Here is a 15,275-nt window from a genome sequence, read left to right on the forward strand (position 1 = left end):
TGGAACCGAAACAATCAGCTCCTGGCAGTCCAAGAGAAGAAAGAAGCTCCCTAAGCACGTGGTGAGCCACTGTGGGGTGTGCTCATATGGAATTGCTGATGGACACAACCCTCCTGGTTAGGCACCCCTGTGGGCAGGGTTTTCCCAGCATCCAGATTTGAGCAGCAGCTGTGATCGGAGCCCCTTTACTCTCTAGGTGAAGCCAGAGGAGAAGCGGATTTTTCCCCTGGGAAGCACCAAGAGCTGGTGCTCCCTGACCAGAGAGCAGCTCTGCAGAGCCTTTTGGGAACAGTTCAGTGTGGCAAAGCCCTTCCATCCTGCTGGAGAGCTCAGTGCTCGGCATGTGCTTCACATCTCTGGGAAATGGGGCTTGGCACCTCTATCAGCCCTGGGGCGTGCCCATGTTGGAAGGATGCCCCGCAAGGAAGGAGTCTCCTGTTTGTTCTCTACATCAGACCTCTCCAAAGCCAGGTTGCCATGCCAGGCTCCTCATGGGCACCCTTCTGTGCCTGGCCAGGGCTTGCATTGTTGTGGGGACTGGCAGAAGCACAGCTGAGCACCAAAGAGTTCAGCCTGAGCTGCTCCCTGATAAGAGCCACTTTACAAACCCCAGTTTCCTGCTGCTCTGTCTCGTGGCTGGATTAGCTCACTGCTTTCCCCATGGTTTGGGGCACCCATAATGGCTCTCTCCTGTATGGACCCCTTGATGTCTTACAAAAGACTTGATGATGAATCCATTTCCTCTGTTGGGACCTAAGTTTGGCGTTCTCTCGTCTACTCAGATGTCTTTTTTCACAAACAATTAGACAATAGAATAAGAAAATGGGACTCAGTCTCTCTGAGGACCCTGCCTCACTCTGAAATCTGGCAGAAAGGGATCTGGTGTTTCAAAGGTGGGTTTGGACAGACAGACAGACACACCCACCCAAGAGCAATGTCTCCCACCTCCCTCCCTTTCCCAGCCAAGCTGGTGAGAATGAACGAGCACTTTTTCCTCAGCCCCGTTGTACCCATTCAGCACAGCTCAGGCTCAAAGGCCGGGGCCAAAGGCTCTTTCTGAAACCGTGCAACACCAGATGTTTTTTTCCGGAGGCCTCAGACACACACGTGCAGCATGCTGTTATTAGAACTGGCTCACACTCCCTGCGCACAGGGAAAAAAAATTAAGGCTCTGCTCAAGCTTCGTTCTCCACTTTGGCATCCAGCATTAAACCAGGCAGGCTCGGTCGGCTTTTGTTTGTTTTTATAGAGTTGCTTATGGACCGTCCCTCCTGCAGCATCCCAGCGGAGCGGAACAATTCAGTGCACCAGCTGGATGAGGAGTGCTTCATGTGCTGCCAAACATACCACGTACAAAGCACGCTGCAGCACCTCTGGGGTGCAGCCTGACAGGCGCAGGGCTGCTCAGCAACACCCTGCAGCAGCTTGAGCCGAGAGGATGCGCTGCCTCAGTGCTCAGGCTTCCTCCTCTTGGTTTTCCGCCTGGTCTGTCCAGCTTGTCTCTCCCAGCTCGGCCTTCTGATGGATTTTTCTTCTCCTGATAATGTTTCCGTACTCACCTCAGACTGAGCCAAAGACTCACTTTAACTGAAAAAGGCTGTTTGTCTCAGTATCTTACCATCTCTCTCTCAGCCCGAGCTTTGATGTGTCAGTGTCAGCCTGAGCCTTGATGCCTCCTTCCCCCAGCAGCAGGTTTCACTCCTTCATTTGGAGTTTCACCCAGCCACCTTTTCATAGCCACCTCTTGTTTTCCTCCAGGAGTTCTGGAGAAGCATGGCACTCCTTGTCACGGTGCTTCCCTGGCTTAAATCTCACTTCTGCCAGCCAAGACAGGAGTCTCACCAAAAGACCTCTGGTGAGGTTTTGGTGATACCCAAGGGTGTAACTGTCTACACATTATCACAAAATCTCCTGCTCCCTGGCATGGCTTCACCTCCGCAGGGCTTCAATATGACCTCCACTGGGTAGCACTGGGGATGTCACCCCCTCCCAAAATGCCCAGTACCCCAGGTGGGGGTCCTTCCCCCCTACCCAACAGCTGTGGCTCACACAAAGGGCCTTGAACCGCTGTGGTTAATGGTGTGGAGCATGGGGAGAGCTGGGCAGGGTGCTCAGGGTGCACCGCTGGGTGGGAGCATCGGGGTGGAGGTTAGCAGGGATCTCTGCAGAGCAGGATGGCAGGGAGACACACACATGCCTTCCAGAGCCAGGAAAGATGAAATGTGCCTGGCTATGGGAGATCCAGGGTTCTGCAGGGAAAGGTGAGAGATTTCTCCCTCTCTCCCGGAGCCTGGATCCAAAGCCAACATCTGGAGAGGGCTCCAAAATAGCACCGTTTCCCTCTCCCCCCTCCTGCAGGTGCTGGGTTCGCTGAGGGATGCTCGATGCATCAGGCTGGTGCCAGCCATATGACTGACAGCTGCCAAACTCCAGCAGCGCAGATACCCTCGGGGGGCAGAGTTAGGATCGCTGCAGCCTTTCTCTCGCTTGTGCTCCGCGATGAAGCAGGGCAGAGCTGGGGGCTGAGGGGAGCCAGAAGCCGGAGAGCTCCAGAGCCCGCTGCACCTGCTACCCCGCGGGGGCAAACGCCCAGCGCGCAGGGAGGGGGCATCGGGAGAGGGGGAGAAGAGGGAGCCGGGGCCGGGAGAGGGTGCGAGCCCCTCGCATCCCCCGCCGGGGTCGGCAGCGCGCTCCTCCCGGGCTGCGCCGGGCGCCGCAGCGCCGCTGGCGGGGGCTGGACGGGGGGGAGAACGGGGTCGGGGGGCTTCGCTTTGTCTCCCCGCCCCGGGGGCCGGGGTCGGCGGCCGTGGGAGGGCGGGAGGAGGAGCGCGGCCCGCCCCCGCCGCCGCCGTACAAAAGGGGACGGGTGGGCGGCGGAGCGGCGTGTGCCGCCGGGCAGGGCCGGGCAGGGACAGGGACGAGGACAAGGACAGGGACAGGGACAGCCAGGGCGCGGCGGGCGGCGCTCCGATCCCCTCCGCAGCGCTGTCCCGGCGGGGCGGCCCCGTCCTATCCCATCCCTTCCCATCCCTTCCCATCCCGTCCCGCTCCACCGCCGCCGGGCCGGGACCATGCGGCGGGCGCGGGCGCTGCGCCGCCGCGGAGCGCTGCTCGCCTGCCTCTCCTTGGGGACGCTGCTGGCCCTCGCCGACGCCAAGGGTGCCTTCTACCCCCCCGCCGCCCCCCTGCCCTACGGCGGCAGGTACAGCCTCTACACGGCCGGCTCCAGCCCGCAGCTCGGCAAGCCCGTGGGCAAGCACAAGTAAGCCACCCCCGGCCGCGGCCGCGCAACCCATCCGGAGGGCACCGGGAGCCGCCGCCCCCGGGCACCGAGCCGCGCCTCCGTCGGGCATCCCTTACCGGGGACAGACCGCGGGCACCGGCTCTACCGGCAGCATCCCCGGGGGACGGGCTGCGCGGGGACACAAAGCCCGGCGCCCACCTCGGGCACCTTCCCCGGGGCTCGGTGCGGGCATCCCCGGCTGGGCAGGATTCCCTGGGTACCTGCCGCGGGCATCCCTCTCTCCCTGTCATCTGCCAGCTGCTGGGCAATGGCTGGCGGCAGCGCAGCAGTGTCCCTGTGTCTCAGTGCCCCCCTCCATCTGGAGGAGGATCCGGGAGCTGTATTTCCGAGAGGGAACGGGCTGCGTGCGCTGGGGACGCGTGTGCTACGGTCCGGTGAGGGACGGGGCTGGCGGAGGTGGGGATGGGGATGCCCGTGTGTGGTTTTTGGGGTAGGTGCATGTGCCCGTGTGTGGTTTTTGGGGTAGGTGCATGTACCCGTGTGTGGTTTTTGGGGTAGGTGCATGTACCTGCTCTGCGTGACACGGGCACGGGGGGGCAGGGGGTGGTGATGTGCGGGAGGGGAGGACGGCAGCGCACAGACCTACGTGTGAAAACAGGTTGGTTTGGAGGGAATTTGCAAAATACATACATACTGGAGTTTAAGTACGCTTTCAAAGAAGCTGGAAAGCTCAGGCAGTGAGGAATGTGGGTTTTACACATACTATAGACTTTTTCCGTTTAGTTGCATAAGAGCTGTTACACTGGGGACGGAGAGGGGGGTGTCCCTTCCCTCTGCCTCTTTGCTAGAGCAGTTTCTGCCGGGCTCCTTTGAACGAGGGAGGATGTGGGGTTATGAACAAGCTGAAACGAATAAAGTTACACTCGGGACAAACAATACTGGCAGTGCCAGTGAGAGCTTTCAAAAACCCGTAACATTTTCCAGCTGCTCACTCTAAAAACATCAGGCTGGAGCTATAAAACTGCTTGCCACAGGTGTGTGAGGAGGGAAGGGGTTCTGAGAGGGAGAGCGAGCCAGAGCCACGCTGACCCGAGCAGTCCCGGGTCGGCAGTGTTCATTAGTAGTGGCTGGCAGATCTGCCTGCATTGGCCACTAGCTAACTTAGAGGCAGCTGGTGGTGTGTTTGTAAGCAGGTCCTGGATTTATGGATAGACAGTGATCCTAAGTTTCCACCTACACACATGAACCCCCTTGCCTCCAGCTAAGAGAAGTGGCTGGCCCTCCTCCTCCTGTGGTCCCGTGCATGGATGAATGACTCACTTGTGGAGGAGCAGGCGGCAGCAGCGCAGGGCCCTGCTCATGCTCTGAGCCCGGCAGCCCCTTGCCAGGACAGAGCTGCTCAGGTCTGGGCAGGCTGGAAATGCCAATCACAAGTGGGAGCTGTGTGCCCATCCCAGGGGATCAGAGACAGCCCTCGGTGAGGGGCTGGGATGGAAGTGCTGGTGCAGCTCCTGGGGGGAGCAAATGGGGCGTGCTGGAGGCGTGGGATCAGGGGATCCCTGCTGGAAGGGGGCAGAGAAAGGCTTGGAGGGAGGATAACCCTGCTCACATCTTGCTGCTTCACAGAGAGAACTCCTGCCCTGGGCAGGCATTGGAGATCGTGTAACCTGCTCAGGGCCTCTGAATGGGGGCACTGGGAGGCAGCTGGGGCTGCTGCAGCTCAGCTGCCTGCTCACAGGCTGGGATGCAGAGTTCCCTGGCATGGCCATCACATGGCCTGTGGAGAGCAGCCTCAGGGCCTCAGCCCAGCTCTCATGGGCTTGCCACGATGGTCTGGATGGTGTTGAGACACCTCTGGCAGGTGGAGGCAGAGGAAAGGGACTGTGAGGATGGAGCAGAAGGGTTTGGTAAGAAGGTGTCTCCTGTTGCAGTGTGTGTGTGCATGCACAGGGTGGGTGTGCACAGCCCTCCCCCCGCCCCCACCATGTCACTCCCAGGGGCCAGAGCAGCAGGACTTTGGCTCGCCCTGAGTGGGGAAAGGTCGATGAAGGAGGGAAGAGCACTGATGGCAAACAGGTGAAGACAAATACGTTCCCGACCCATCCATACCAAGCCCCCCAGCTGGCACAGGGGAAGCCACGTCCTCCCGCCTCACTGAACACCTCTCTGCACCTGCAGCTTGCGCTGGCCCATCTGCTCCATGCCGCTGACCTCCTGCCTCAGCTCTGCTCTGCACCGTGGGCCTGTGCCCTCCTCTCCTCCCGCTCTGCCGTCTGCCACATCCCCCTGTCCTTAATCCCTGCCTCAGCACACATCCCTGCTGTCTCTGCCCCTGTGGACCAAGTCCATCTGCTCCTGCCGGCAGCCCTGCCTTCGGCTGGAACAGCCTTGGCCTCCATCTGTCCTACCAGCAGTCCTGCACCCTTCCCACACTCTGCCTTCCTCCCAGCCAGCTAATCCTCAGCGCCTGGCTTTGCTGCTTGGCTCAGGAAAGCTGACTGGTACCTGTGGCACCCAGCTGCAGGTGGATGGCAGGAGGGAAGAGGCTCTCTACTAACTGTCCTAGAGATCTGAAGGGGTTTCCAGCCTCCATCACAGATCTACTCCGTGTCCCTGCCTCCGTGATGGAGGGACCCATGATACTGCAGCCCTACAGAGCAGCATCTCCTCTCTGTGCCTTGTCTGTGGCAGCACCCACAGCAAGGGCTGAAGGCTTTTGGGTTGGCCCCTGCACTGGCAGCACTCCAGAAGCTGCAGCAGGACAGATCACCCCTGCCAGGCACTGCTGGAGCTATTTCTGGGATGCTATTCCTACCACCGCTGCTGCTGGGATTCTGATTGTCCTCACAGCCTGCCTCACCACACAGTCCATGCTGTGCCAAGCACAGCTCAGCTCCGGGGACACCACCAGCACTGGTGACAACGTGGCTGTGACTGTGACAGGAACCACGCTCCTGCAGCATGGTTGTGATGTCCCTCCCCAGCAGCTGCCCAAGCTGGGGGCTCCTTCCAGCTCCTGTCCCTCGACCTGGCTGGCAGTGTCCCGCAGTGCAGGCACTGCTGTCTGCTGGGAAGGGGGTGACAATGTCTCCTGTGTTTCCCCCAGGAGCTACTGTGCCTACGTGGTGCAGCGCAACGTGACGTGCACGCTGCAGGACGGGGCCGAGAGCTACGTCAAGGCCGAGTACCACAAGTGCAGCTGGGGACCCAAGTGCCCAGGGAAAGTGCTGTGAGTATGGGGGACACTGGGGCATGGCTCCCTTCCCTTCCCTTCCCAAAAACCTCTCTCTCTCTCTCTCCTGAGACCCTGTGCCACCTTTCTGACCATGAGCCCCCAGTTTCCAGAGGGCAGTGAGAGGGGATGAAGGACTTCTCCTGCACATGGCAGTCAGTGGTGTCGGGAGGAGGCAAGGTGGGATCTGTCAGGAGGGAGAGGGAGATCTATCCCTCCTCAGAAACTGTCAGGGAAGGTTTAGGTTGGATATCAGGAAAAAGTTTTCACCCAGATGAGCGCTGGAAAAGGCTCCCCAGGGAAGCTGATCACGGCACCAAGCCTGCAGAGTTGAAGAAGCATTTGGACAATGCTCTCAGGCCCATGCTGTGATTTTTGGGGGTGTTCTGTGCAGTTGCTGGGCGCAGTGATCCTTATGGGTCCCTTCAAACTCAGGATATTCTATGATTCAGAAATAAATCTGGAAGTCATGGGAATGGGGAGGTGCCTGTGCACGTGTGTAGGAAAGCAGTTTGTGGCAGAATGATGGCAGCTCGGTGAGAACCTGACTGACAGGAAGAGGAAACACAGCCTGTGGCTGGGGACGGCTCAGTGCTTCCTGCTGCAGGAAAAGATTTGCAAAACTCTTTGCACATCGTCAGTGCTGGAGGGAAACACTTTACTGTGCCACAGCTGGAGCCACTGGTGGTGCAGGGCAGACACTGGGGCTTTGTGCTTCACCCCCCACCAGGAATGCTGCTCCGTGGGGAAAGCTGTTCTGCATCCTGCCCAGGCTTGAGGAGCAGAGCTGAGCACAGAGGAGAACTGGGATGAGAGCAGGTTTTGTCAGAGCCTAGTAGCCATCCTGTGGCAGCTGGCTGGGACTCTCCATGTCCTGCTGGTGCCGTGGGCTCTACTGGCAGCGGCAGACAGCCAGACCCACTCTCTCACTTGCTCTTTCCATCACAAGTGTTTTAGCAGCATTCAGGGACTTCAGGACATCCTGCAGCTGCTGGTACCTGTGAAGGAGATCTCCAAAGCCTCTCCCATCTCCACAATGTCCTCTCTTTGTCTCCTTCAAACTAAACCAGGGTGTTTTGTGAGGGCAGATGGACCCACAACCAAATTTGCTGCAGAGCCTCAGATGCTGCATCCATGGACAAAAGGGAAACATGGGTTTTCCACGTGCTGGGGCCATCAGCTAATGTTTGTGCAGCTGGCTGCAAACACTTCCTCTTGCTGCCCTGTTTGGAGCAGGGGTAGAAAGATTTGAAGGTTCCCAAGGCTTTGAGCTCCTCTGCAGAGGCTGGGATGACACAGAGAAGGTGCTGCGATGACACAGAGAAAGTGCTCTGCCTTTTGGATGCCATCCTCCTCCTTTCTTCACCCCCTGACAGTGGCTGGAGCAGCAATCTCCCGTGGTACATCCAGGGAGGTTTCTACGTGCTACAACAGAAGGAAAGAGCATTGAAACTCAGCAGCGTCTGTGAAGAGGAGTAACAAGAGCTTGTTTTGAAACTGTCCCTTTGGGAAATCGATGTTGAGGAATTTTGAAGAGATTCAAGGAGCAGAGGATTTGCGTTTGGTTTATCCCCCTGCCCTGTGGTGTGTGTGGAGGTGGCTGTATCTCGCTGGGAATCGTGTGGAAGCAGCACTGCCAGGGGCTGCAACCTGGGCTGGGGACACTGGATTTGGACAAGGACACGGATGGCAGGGAATCACCCCATGTGCCGCCCTGACTGATGGATAAGTGCCTTCTGCAGCCCCTCTGCAGCATGGGTGGCTGTGCTGCTCCTCCAAGACTTGCTGAACATGCCGGAGGAGAACAAGAGGCTGACTGTGTGTGTTGTTGCAAACCAGCAAACTTCAGGGTTTTCAGGCCCTGGTAAATTCAGATTGGAAATTTCCAAAAGGCTGGCTTAAAACATTGGTGTTTTGAGGTGGTGAGAAAAGGGCTGTGTCCAGCCCTGCACAGCTCAGCTCAGCTGGTGGGGGTGCACAGGAGCCAGCAGGGTCCTGTCCCATCACTGCTGCCTCACAGGGAGGTGCCAAGGAGAGGCAGGGACAGCTGAATCCTCTCCCTTGGCGGGTGGGACCCCATCCAGAGCCAGAGCAGAGGGGGAAGGTGTGAGGTGAGCTTGTACCTGGTGTGCTGGTATGGGAGGATCAGTGCTGTAGTACCCAAATCCATGATGGAGACACTTCCCAGGGCATCCCAGCTGGGGCAGGAGCAGTGTAAGGAGCCATCCCTCTGCACACCACAGCATCACCCTGGAGACACTCACCAGGCCAGCCCAAGCCCCTTTTAGGTTTCCCAGTGGACTGATGCCCTCCACACAGAGAAAACACCCTTCCAAAGGCCTTTCAGCCCTCATGGGGGCTTCCAGACAGGATTACAGTTGAGAAGAGATTTCTTTGATCCCACTAGGAAATTCTGTAGGTCAATCAAAGTGCGAACCACTTTTACACTTCCCTCTTGGAAGTGATGTGAGCTTGCAGGGCTTTTGAACTCAGTTCCATCATTTCATTTTGTGCTCTGCAGGCCAGAAGTTGCCAAACAGTGTGGTATCTCTCACTGTGGTCACGTATCACAGGCATGGGACTGCAGCAATACACTTAGAGCTGCAATTCTAAATCAACACAGTGTCCCAGGTTAAAAAATACTCAACTAAAACCCCACCATAATGCTACACTGAGCTATGGTGCAGCCAGAGCTCTTGGAGAAGATGGGCCATGGTCTGCAGGTGCAGCACAAGGGTTTCAGCCAGGCTTTCCCACGTGCCCAGATCTCCCACATCCAACAGGACCATGAGCCTGCTCTATTTCTTGGTGTTGTTGCTTCTCTAAACTGTCTTCTCTCTCCCTCCCGTCTCCTGGAAAGGTACCGCACCTTCTTCAGGCCCAGGTACAAGATTGGATACAAGACAGTGACCGAGCTGTCCTGGAGGTGCTGCCCAGGCTTCATGGGAGAAGGGTGCCATGACAGCCCGACAGACCAGCCTGGCCTTCTGCCCCAGCATCCCAGCCCTAAAATGCCTCCTGGGCAAAAGATGTTTCCAATGCCCAGGCTTCCTCCCTTTCCCAAAAGCCACCCTGACCTGTTTCCGGGACCAAAGAAGAGTCAATATGGTGAGAACTTGCTCCTGCTTCGTGTCCCCAGGTCACCACACCATTGTCATGCACTCAAACCTCCAAGTTCTCTCTGTTCCAGCACAGAGCATGAACCTGGCAAAAATTCAGTGGGTGATACGTTTTCTATCAGAGACCTGATATTTGATTGCTTTGAGGACCACTTGCTTTCGAAATCTTGCTCTTTCAAAACGTGCAGCTTCAAAATTGCCTTTCCTCATTGATTTAGAGCATTTTTCCATTAATTATGGGCTTGATAGGGTCGTCTCAAGACTAAGCTCTCCTGGGCTATTATCACCACCTGCTGTTGAACTTGGGAACAGAAGACGATCCCAAGAGGAAAGAGGGTTTCCCGATAGCTTAAGGAGAGGTGTGGGCTGAGATTTTGCCGAAATGACAATAACAGAGGGCAGGACACAAGGTTATTATGGGAAATGACTTGAAGGAGGGAAGTTAGAGGAGCACCAGCCCTCACTGTGCCCTCTCTGTTTCTTTCCCTGTGCAGGCAGGAAGCTGCCTGGCCTCTTCGGGGACCGCCTGGATCGGCTGGAGGAGGAGGTGAGGCGCCTTTCCCAGTCCTACGACAGCCTGCACACCATGGTGAGTGGGCTGGGGGACCGCCTGCGCTTGGCCATCCAGGAGGACACCACCAAGATGATCGGCTCCCTGATGAACAGCCCGGGCACGCCAGACTCCTCCGTGGGCTTCGGCATCATTCCCGACGGCCTGGTGGATGTGGCAGACAAAGCCGACATGGCCACGTTCCCTCCCGTGGGGGAGATCCTGACCAAAGTGACGGAGGTGAGCGACGTGCTGAAAACCAAGGCAGATCTGCTGCACGAGGTGCGGGGCATGGTCCTGGACCACGACGGGCAGATCAAGCACCTGCTGGAATCCGCCCGGCCCTCGCCCCTCACCTCCATCGACCTGCTGGAGGAGTATGTGGACACGAGGCTGAGCAGCCTGCGCGGAGAGCTGCTCGACGGCTTCGAGAAGAAGCTGGGCAAGATCCAGACCACGTGTGATTTCCGCATCCAAGAGGTGCGGCAGCAGTGCGAGGAGGAGAAAGCTGCCAACCTGCGGCTGCAGCAGACGCTGGATGGGAAGGAGCTGGAGATCAAGAAAGAGATCTCTCAGCTGGAGACCCAGATCCAAGGGCTGACGGTGGTGGAAAGCTGCTGCAGCAACCTGGACTACCTCACCGATCGCATGAACATCCTTGAGAAAGGCCTTCACAGCATTTCTGAGTCCCAGAAGAACCTGCACTCGCGCCTGGATGGAGAAATCTCCACTGTCACCCTAGGGAACCTCTTTGAAGGGCGCTTTGAGGACCTGGAAGCCAGGCTCAATGCGACAGAGAGTGAAACAGGGAGCTGCTGCTCTGATATAGAGGACAGCATGAAAGGCACGGTGGTGGCAGAGGTGGATGGCATGAGGACTGCCTTTGAAGACAAAATGCAGACCCTGGAGGACAGGTTCATGACCATCGTGGGGGAGCTGAACAATGTCAGTTCTCCCACGGGCATGGACGGAGCAGTGGTGCCTGTGCTGGAAGGGGAGCTTGCCAGCATGAGGAAACGGACGGATGAGACACTGGAGGCGCTGCAGAATCGCCTCATCACGCTGGAGAGCACCTGCACCTTGGGCTGCACCTCTGCCTCCAAAGATGTGGAGACCTTTCGGACGGAGATCGAGGATTGCCAGAACAAGAACCAGGACCTGCTCCTCCGGATGGACAGCAATTACGACCTCCTGCGCAAGCTGAACGCCACCATCCTGGAGATCCAGCGGCGAATCGAGGAGGAAGCATCGGGGGCTTTGCAAGGGGAGATCACCTTGTTAAAGATCAACCTGAACACCGTGAGCAAGTCTCTGACAGGGCTCAAGGACTCCGTGTCCCAGTACTCAGACACCGTGACGCACGTCAACTCCTCCCTAGATGAGCACGAGCGGAAGATTGAGGATGAGGTCCACTCCATCCAGGAGAAAGTCAACGACCAAGGCTCCCAGCTTTTCTTCAGCAACCGCCGTGTCCTGAACCTCAAGGGAGACCTGGAGCGACTCAAAGCCAGGATTGTCAGCGACCTGAGCTCCTGCAAGAGCGTGGCCCACGGCCTGCAGCAGGAGGTGTCTCACTTCGACGAGCGGGTGGCGCGGGTGGAGAGCGCCTGCGGCAGGCTGGGGGCCATCACCGGCAGCCTGGACGACATCAGGGAGGAACTGGAGAAACACACGGGCAGTCTGTGGGACTACATGGACCACATGAACGGGACGCTGGCTGCCCACTCTCAGGAAATAACGGGACTGAAGGACAACTTGCTTGACTGCCAGGCCAAGGTCTCTGAGCTGGCAGAACAGGTCGGGCACTTGGAGGAGAAGGCAGAGAGGAGGCAGCATTAGCCACACTGTCATGGCACATGTCTTCCTTCTCCCACTGTGAAGGACAGGATTAAATTATATCACACAGACTCGCTCCAATGTGACAACAGTTCTTGGGATAATTTTTTTATGAAAAGCTGCTACTTCTTTTTTTTTCCCCCCTAACCTTGTTGGTCCCACTTCTTAACTCCACCGTGCTGGTACTCCCCCTCCTGATTCTCACAACTGTCCTGAGCCTGGTGCAGCAGGTCCTAACCTGGTGTTGCTTTGGCTCCTGGGCTGATGACCCCAGAAGGACAATTCAAGAGTAAGCTGGAGGCAGAAACATTTTTTTAAAATTTATTTTTGTGGATTTATCATTTCTTGAAGAATAAAACCCTGTAGTTATCAACTGAGGAATAGTTTCTCTGACCTAAACATCGCCTGCATCTTAATCCAGAGACTGAGCAGAGCCAGGGCTCCTTGCAGGGTACAAAACTCACCATAGGAACTGTAGATTTCAAAGAACACACGTATTGACACATCCCTCTGGGAACTGGCGTCCCTTCTCCAAGATGGCAGCCCTCCTTGTGTATGAGAAATCCATTTTTAATGCTCCCTCCTCCATGCAGATGCCTTTTGGAGCATACAAGGGTGTGCATTAGGAAAACACATATGCATATGTATATGTATATATATGGTATGTATATGTATATTTTTGAACAATCCTGTGTCTTGGTGCTCATCTGATTCCAGTTTCCTAATGCTGCCCCTATGTCCTTTGCCATATTCCAAAGACCCACGCTGAGTAGCTAAAAGCTGTGGCAGCAGTGTTTGGAGAGAGCCCCACGGCCCCTGGGGCTGCTGTGCTTTGCAATCCCACTTTGCTGGGTTCTCTGGTTACAGCTGGGCTCTCTGGTTATGGAAAACACGTCTTTCCTCCAAGGTCTCTGCAGAGACAAGCTGGGCACAGAGCGGTCCTGTCCTGTTTTATTGCTTAAACTGTGAACTCCATCATCTCATCCCAGGCAGGAGAGTTCCAGCTGCTCCAGGGTGCGAGTGCAGCAGTGTTGGATGGATAAGTTAGCAAAGTCCCATCATGCAGTGTGGGACTTTCAACATGTCTCACAGGGGTTCCAGTCCAGGAACCTTCCTCAAGCTCTTCAGATCCCACTGGGATGCTGGTAGCCCTGGGACCAACACCGATGTGGAACGATTTGTGAGAATACCTCTGGAGACCTGTCCTCAGCTGTGAATGAAAACCCCACACCATTTACCCAGCTTGACTCCGGTATCCCGTGAATAGGCAGGCTGGAAAACATGCACATTCCGAGCAGCTCCAGTCTTGCCTACGGGGCTGTTGCACACAGAATCCACCTCTCCTGTGGGCAGCCTCTGCTGATCAGCCAATGGGGCCTTCATTACTAGGATGAGGAGGAAATTAAAGATCCTCCATTCAAACAACTCTGGCACTTTATAGCAGAGGAACATATTTTTCTCTCATCATTGTAGCTCATGAACCCTTCCACCCCAGCCAGCCTTTGGCTCTCACACAGTGCCTGTCACCCTCACCAGGCTGTGCCTGCTCTTCTGCACCCTGGTTCTCTCCCTGCAAAAACGAGCACCTCTTTGCTCTGATTAGCACAAACCAGCAGTGGCTCCCAGCAGAGACAAATCTGGGCACCTTTTCTCCCTCAGAAAATCTGGGTGAGCTCCCTTAAACATGTTTCCATGCTAGGGAGGACCACAGGGATCACTGAGTCCAGGAGCCACACCATGTTGCCCTGGGGCAGTACAAGCTCGTTCCCCTGCCAGAGGAGCATGAGCCATCAGCTGTGGGAGCACAGAGAGGACCTGTGGTCTCCCCACCACTTGCCAGAATCCACTCTCACTGCTCTGGGCTTTGCTGATTTGGAGCTACCCTCCAGCTGCTGAGACACTTCTCCAGCTGAGGAATGACCTCCCGCTGCCATTGGGCACCCTGCAAAACCCGCTCTTACTTTTCTCCTGCCTAAGGAAGGAGTCTCAAGCCAACCCTCAGTACTGTGTGATGCACCAGGGAAGCCCTGCACCGGGAGCATCCTGCCTAAGCCCCCTTTCCATCCCCTCACACCAGGGAGAAAACCAAAGAGAAAACCAAGCCAAGGGCCAGGCTCCCTGTTCCCCAGCCAGGGCTGGGTTAGAGTGGCTGAGCAGGAACAGCTTCCCAGAAAAGAGGGAGCCAGGACTGGCTGTAACAAAACTAGGACAAGGAAGAAGTCTGACCCTCCGGAAAATGGTGCTATGTTTGGACTATTCCTGACTAGTCACTTGAAGCTATGGACAGTTTGGTTTTTTTCAGTTCTCAGCTACTCACGTTTAAAAAGCGAAAGGAACTTTGTACAAAACTGGGCATTTTTAAAAAATTGCTTGCAGAGTAAGGAAATGGTGCCCAATGAGGTTGTCCTTGCCTGGGCAGCTTTCTGAGGCAGTTGATAACTGGTCCTGTTAAAAGACTGTGTTCTGTTTTTCTTTTTTTTTCTTTTTTTTTTTTTTTTTTTTTTCTTTTTTTTTTTTTTTTTTTAAACTATGTCTACTTGTTCAGATTTTAAAAGCTGAAAAGCTGTTTGTACTGGAAAGGAAAAAAAAAAAAATAAAGTATTTCTTGCTGAGGTGTCCAGGATCAAAATTACTTGTGTGACTTCCAGAAGCGGCAGACAAGGAGATGCCTTACTCTCACACACAGGGATCAAGGAAGGAGAAGGTAGATGCCAGACTGGAGGGAAGGAGCCCAGCAGTGCTTCTGCCTTTGTTTTATTCTATAATCTCCCATGAAGAGAGAGTTGGGGATGCTCAGCCTGGAGAAGAGTGGGCCATGGGGACGCCTCAATGTGACCGAGCAGGACTTGAAGGATCCCATAGGAAAAATGGGGACAGTATTCAACAGGGTCTGGGGTGGGAGGAGAAGGGGGGTGGCTTTCAACTGCAGGAGGTCCATTTGGGTTGTATCTAAGGAAACTGGTACTTTACACTACAGGTGATGAGGCACAGGCCCAGGCTGTGCACAGAGGCTGTGGATGCCCTATCTCTGGGAACATCCAAGGCCAGGCTGGATGAGGCTCTGAGCAACCTGGTCTGGGGGGAAGTTGCTCAGATTGGAACAAGATGAACTTTAGGGTCATTTCCAAGCAAAATCATGAAAGGATTCCATCGTTCAACGGTCCTCATTGCCTGAAGCCGAGTGGTCCTGGAATTCCTGTGAGACATGATGGAACATTGCATTTCACCTGGAACTATCCAGCAAAGAGCATTGTAAAATGACTTGCCCTGCAGCACCACGCCCTGTTCAAAGTA

At 55.9% G+C, this 15,275-nt stretch overlaps 1 protein-coding gene across 1 annotated transcript; it reads left to right on the plus strand.

The window, feature by feature from the left end:
* The first annotated feature begins 3,071 nt into the window (after positions 1-3,071).
* Positions 3,072-14,328, plus strand: EMILIN3 (elastin microfibril interfacer 3). Its single transcript, XM_040079974.2, has 4 exons — positions 3,072-3,262; positions 6,351-6,473; positions 9,337-9,584; positions 10,090-14,328. Exons 1-4 carry the CDS (start codon positions 3,072-3,074, stop codon positions 11,982-11,984), a joined length of 2,457 nt encoding a protein of 818 aa, XP_039935908.1. The 3' UTR covers positions 11,985-14,328.
* The last annotated feature ends 947 nt before the right edge of the window (positions 14,329-15,275 follow it).

The sequence above is a fragment of the Hirundo rustica genome, chromosome 16 (genome assembly GCF_015227805.2).
Source record: "Hirundo rustica isolate bHirRus1 chromosome 16, bHirRus1.pri.v3, whole genome shotgun sequence".
Lineage (NCBI taxonomy): Eukaryota > Metazoa > Chordata > Aves > Passeriformes > Hirundinidae > Hirundo > Hirundo rustica.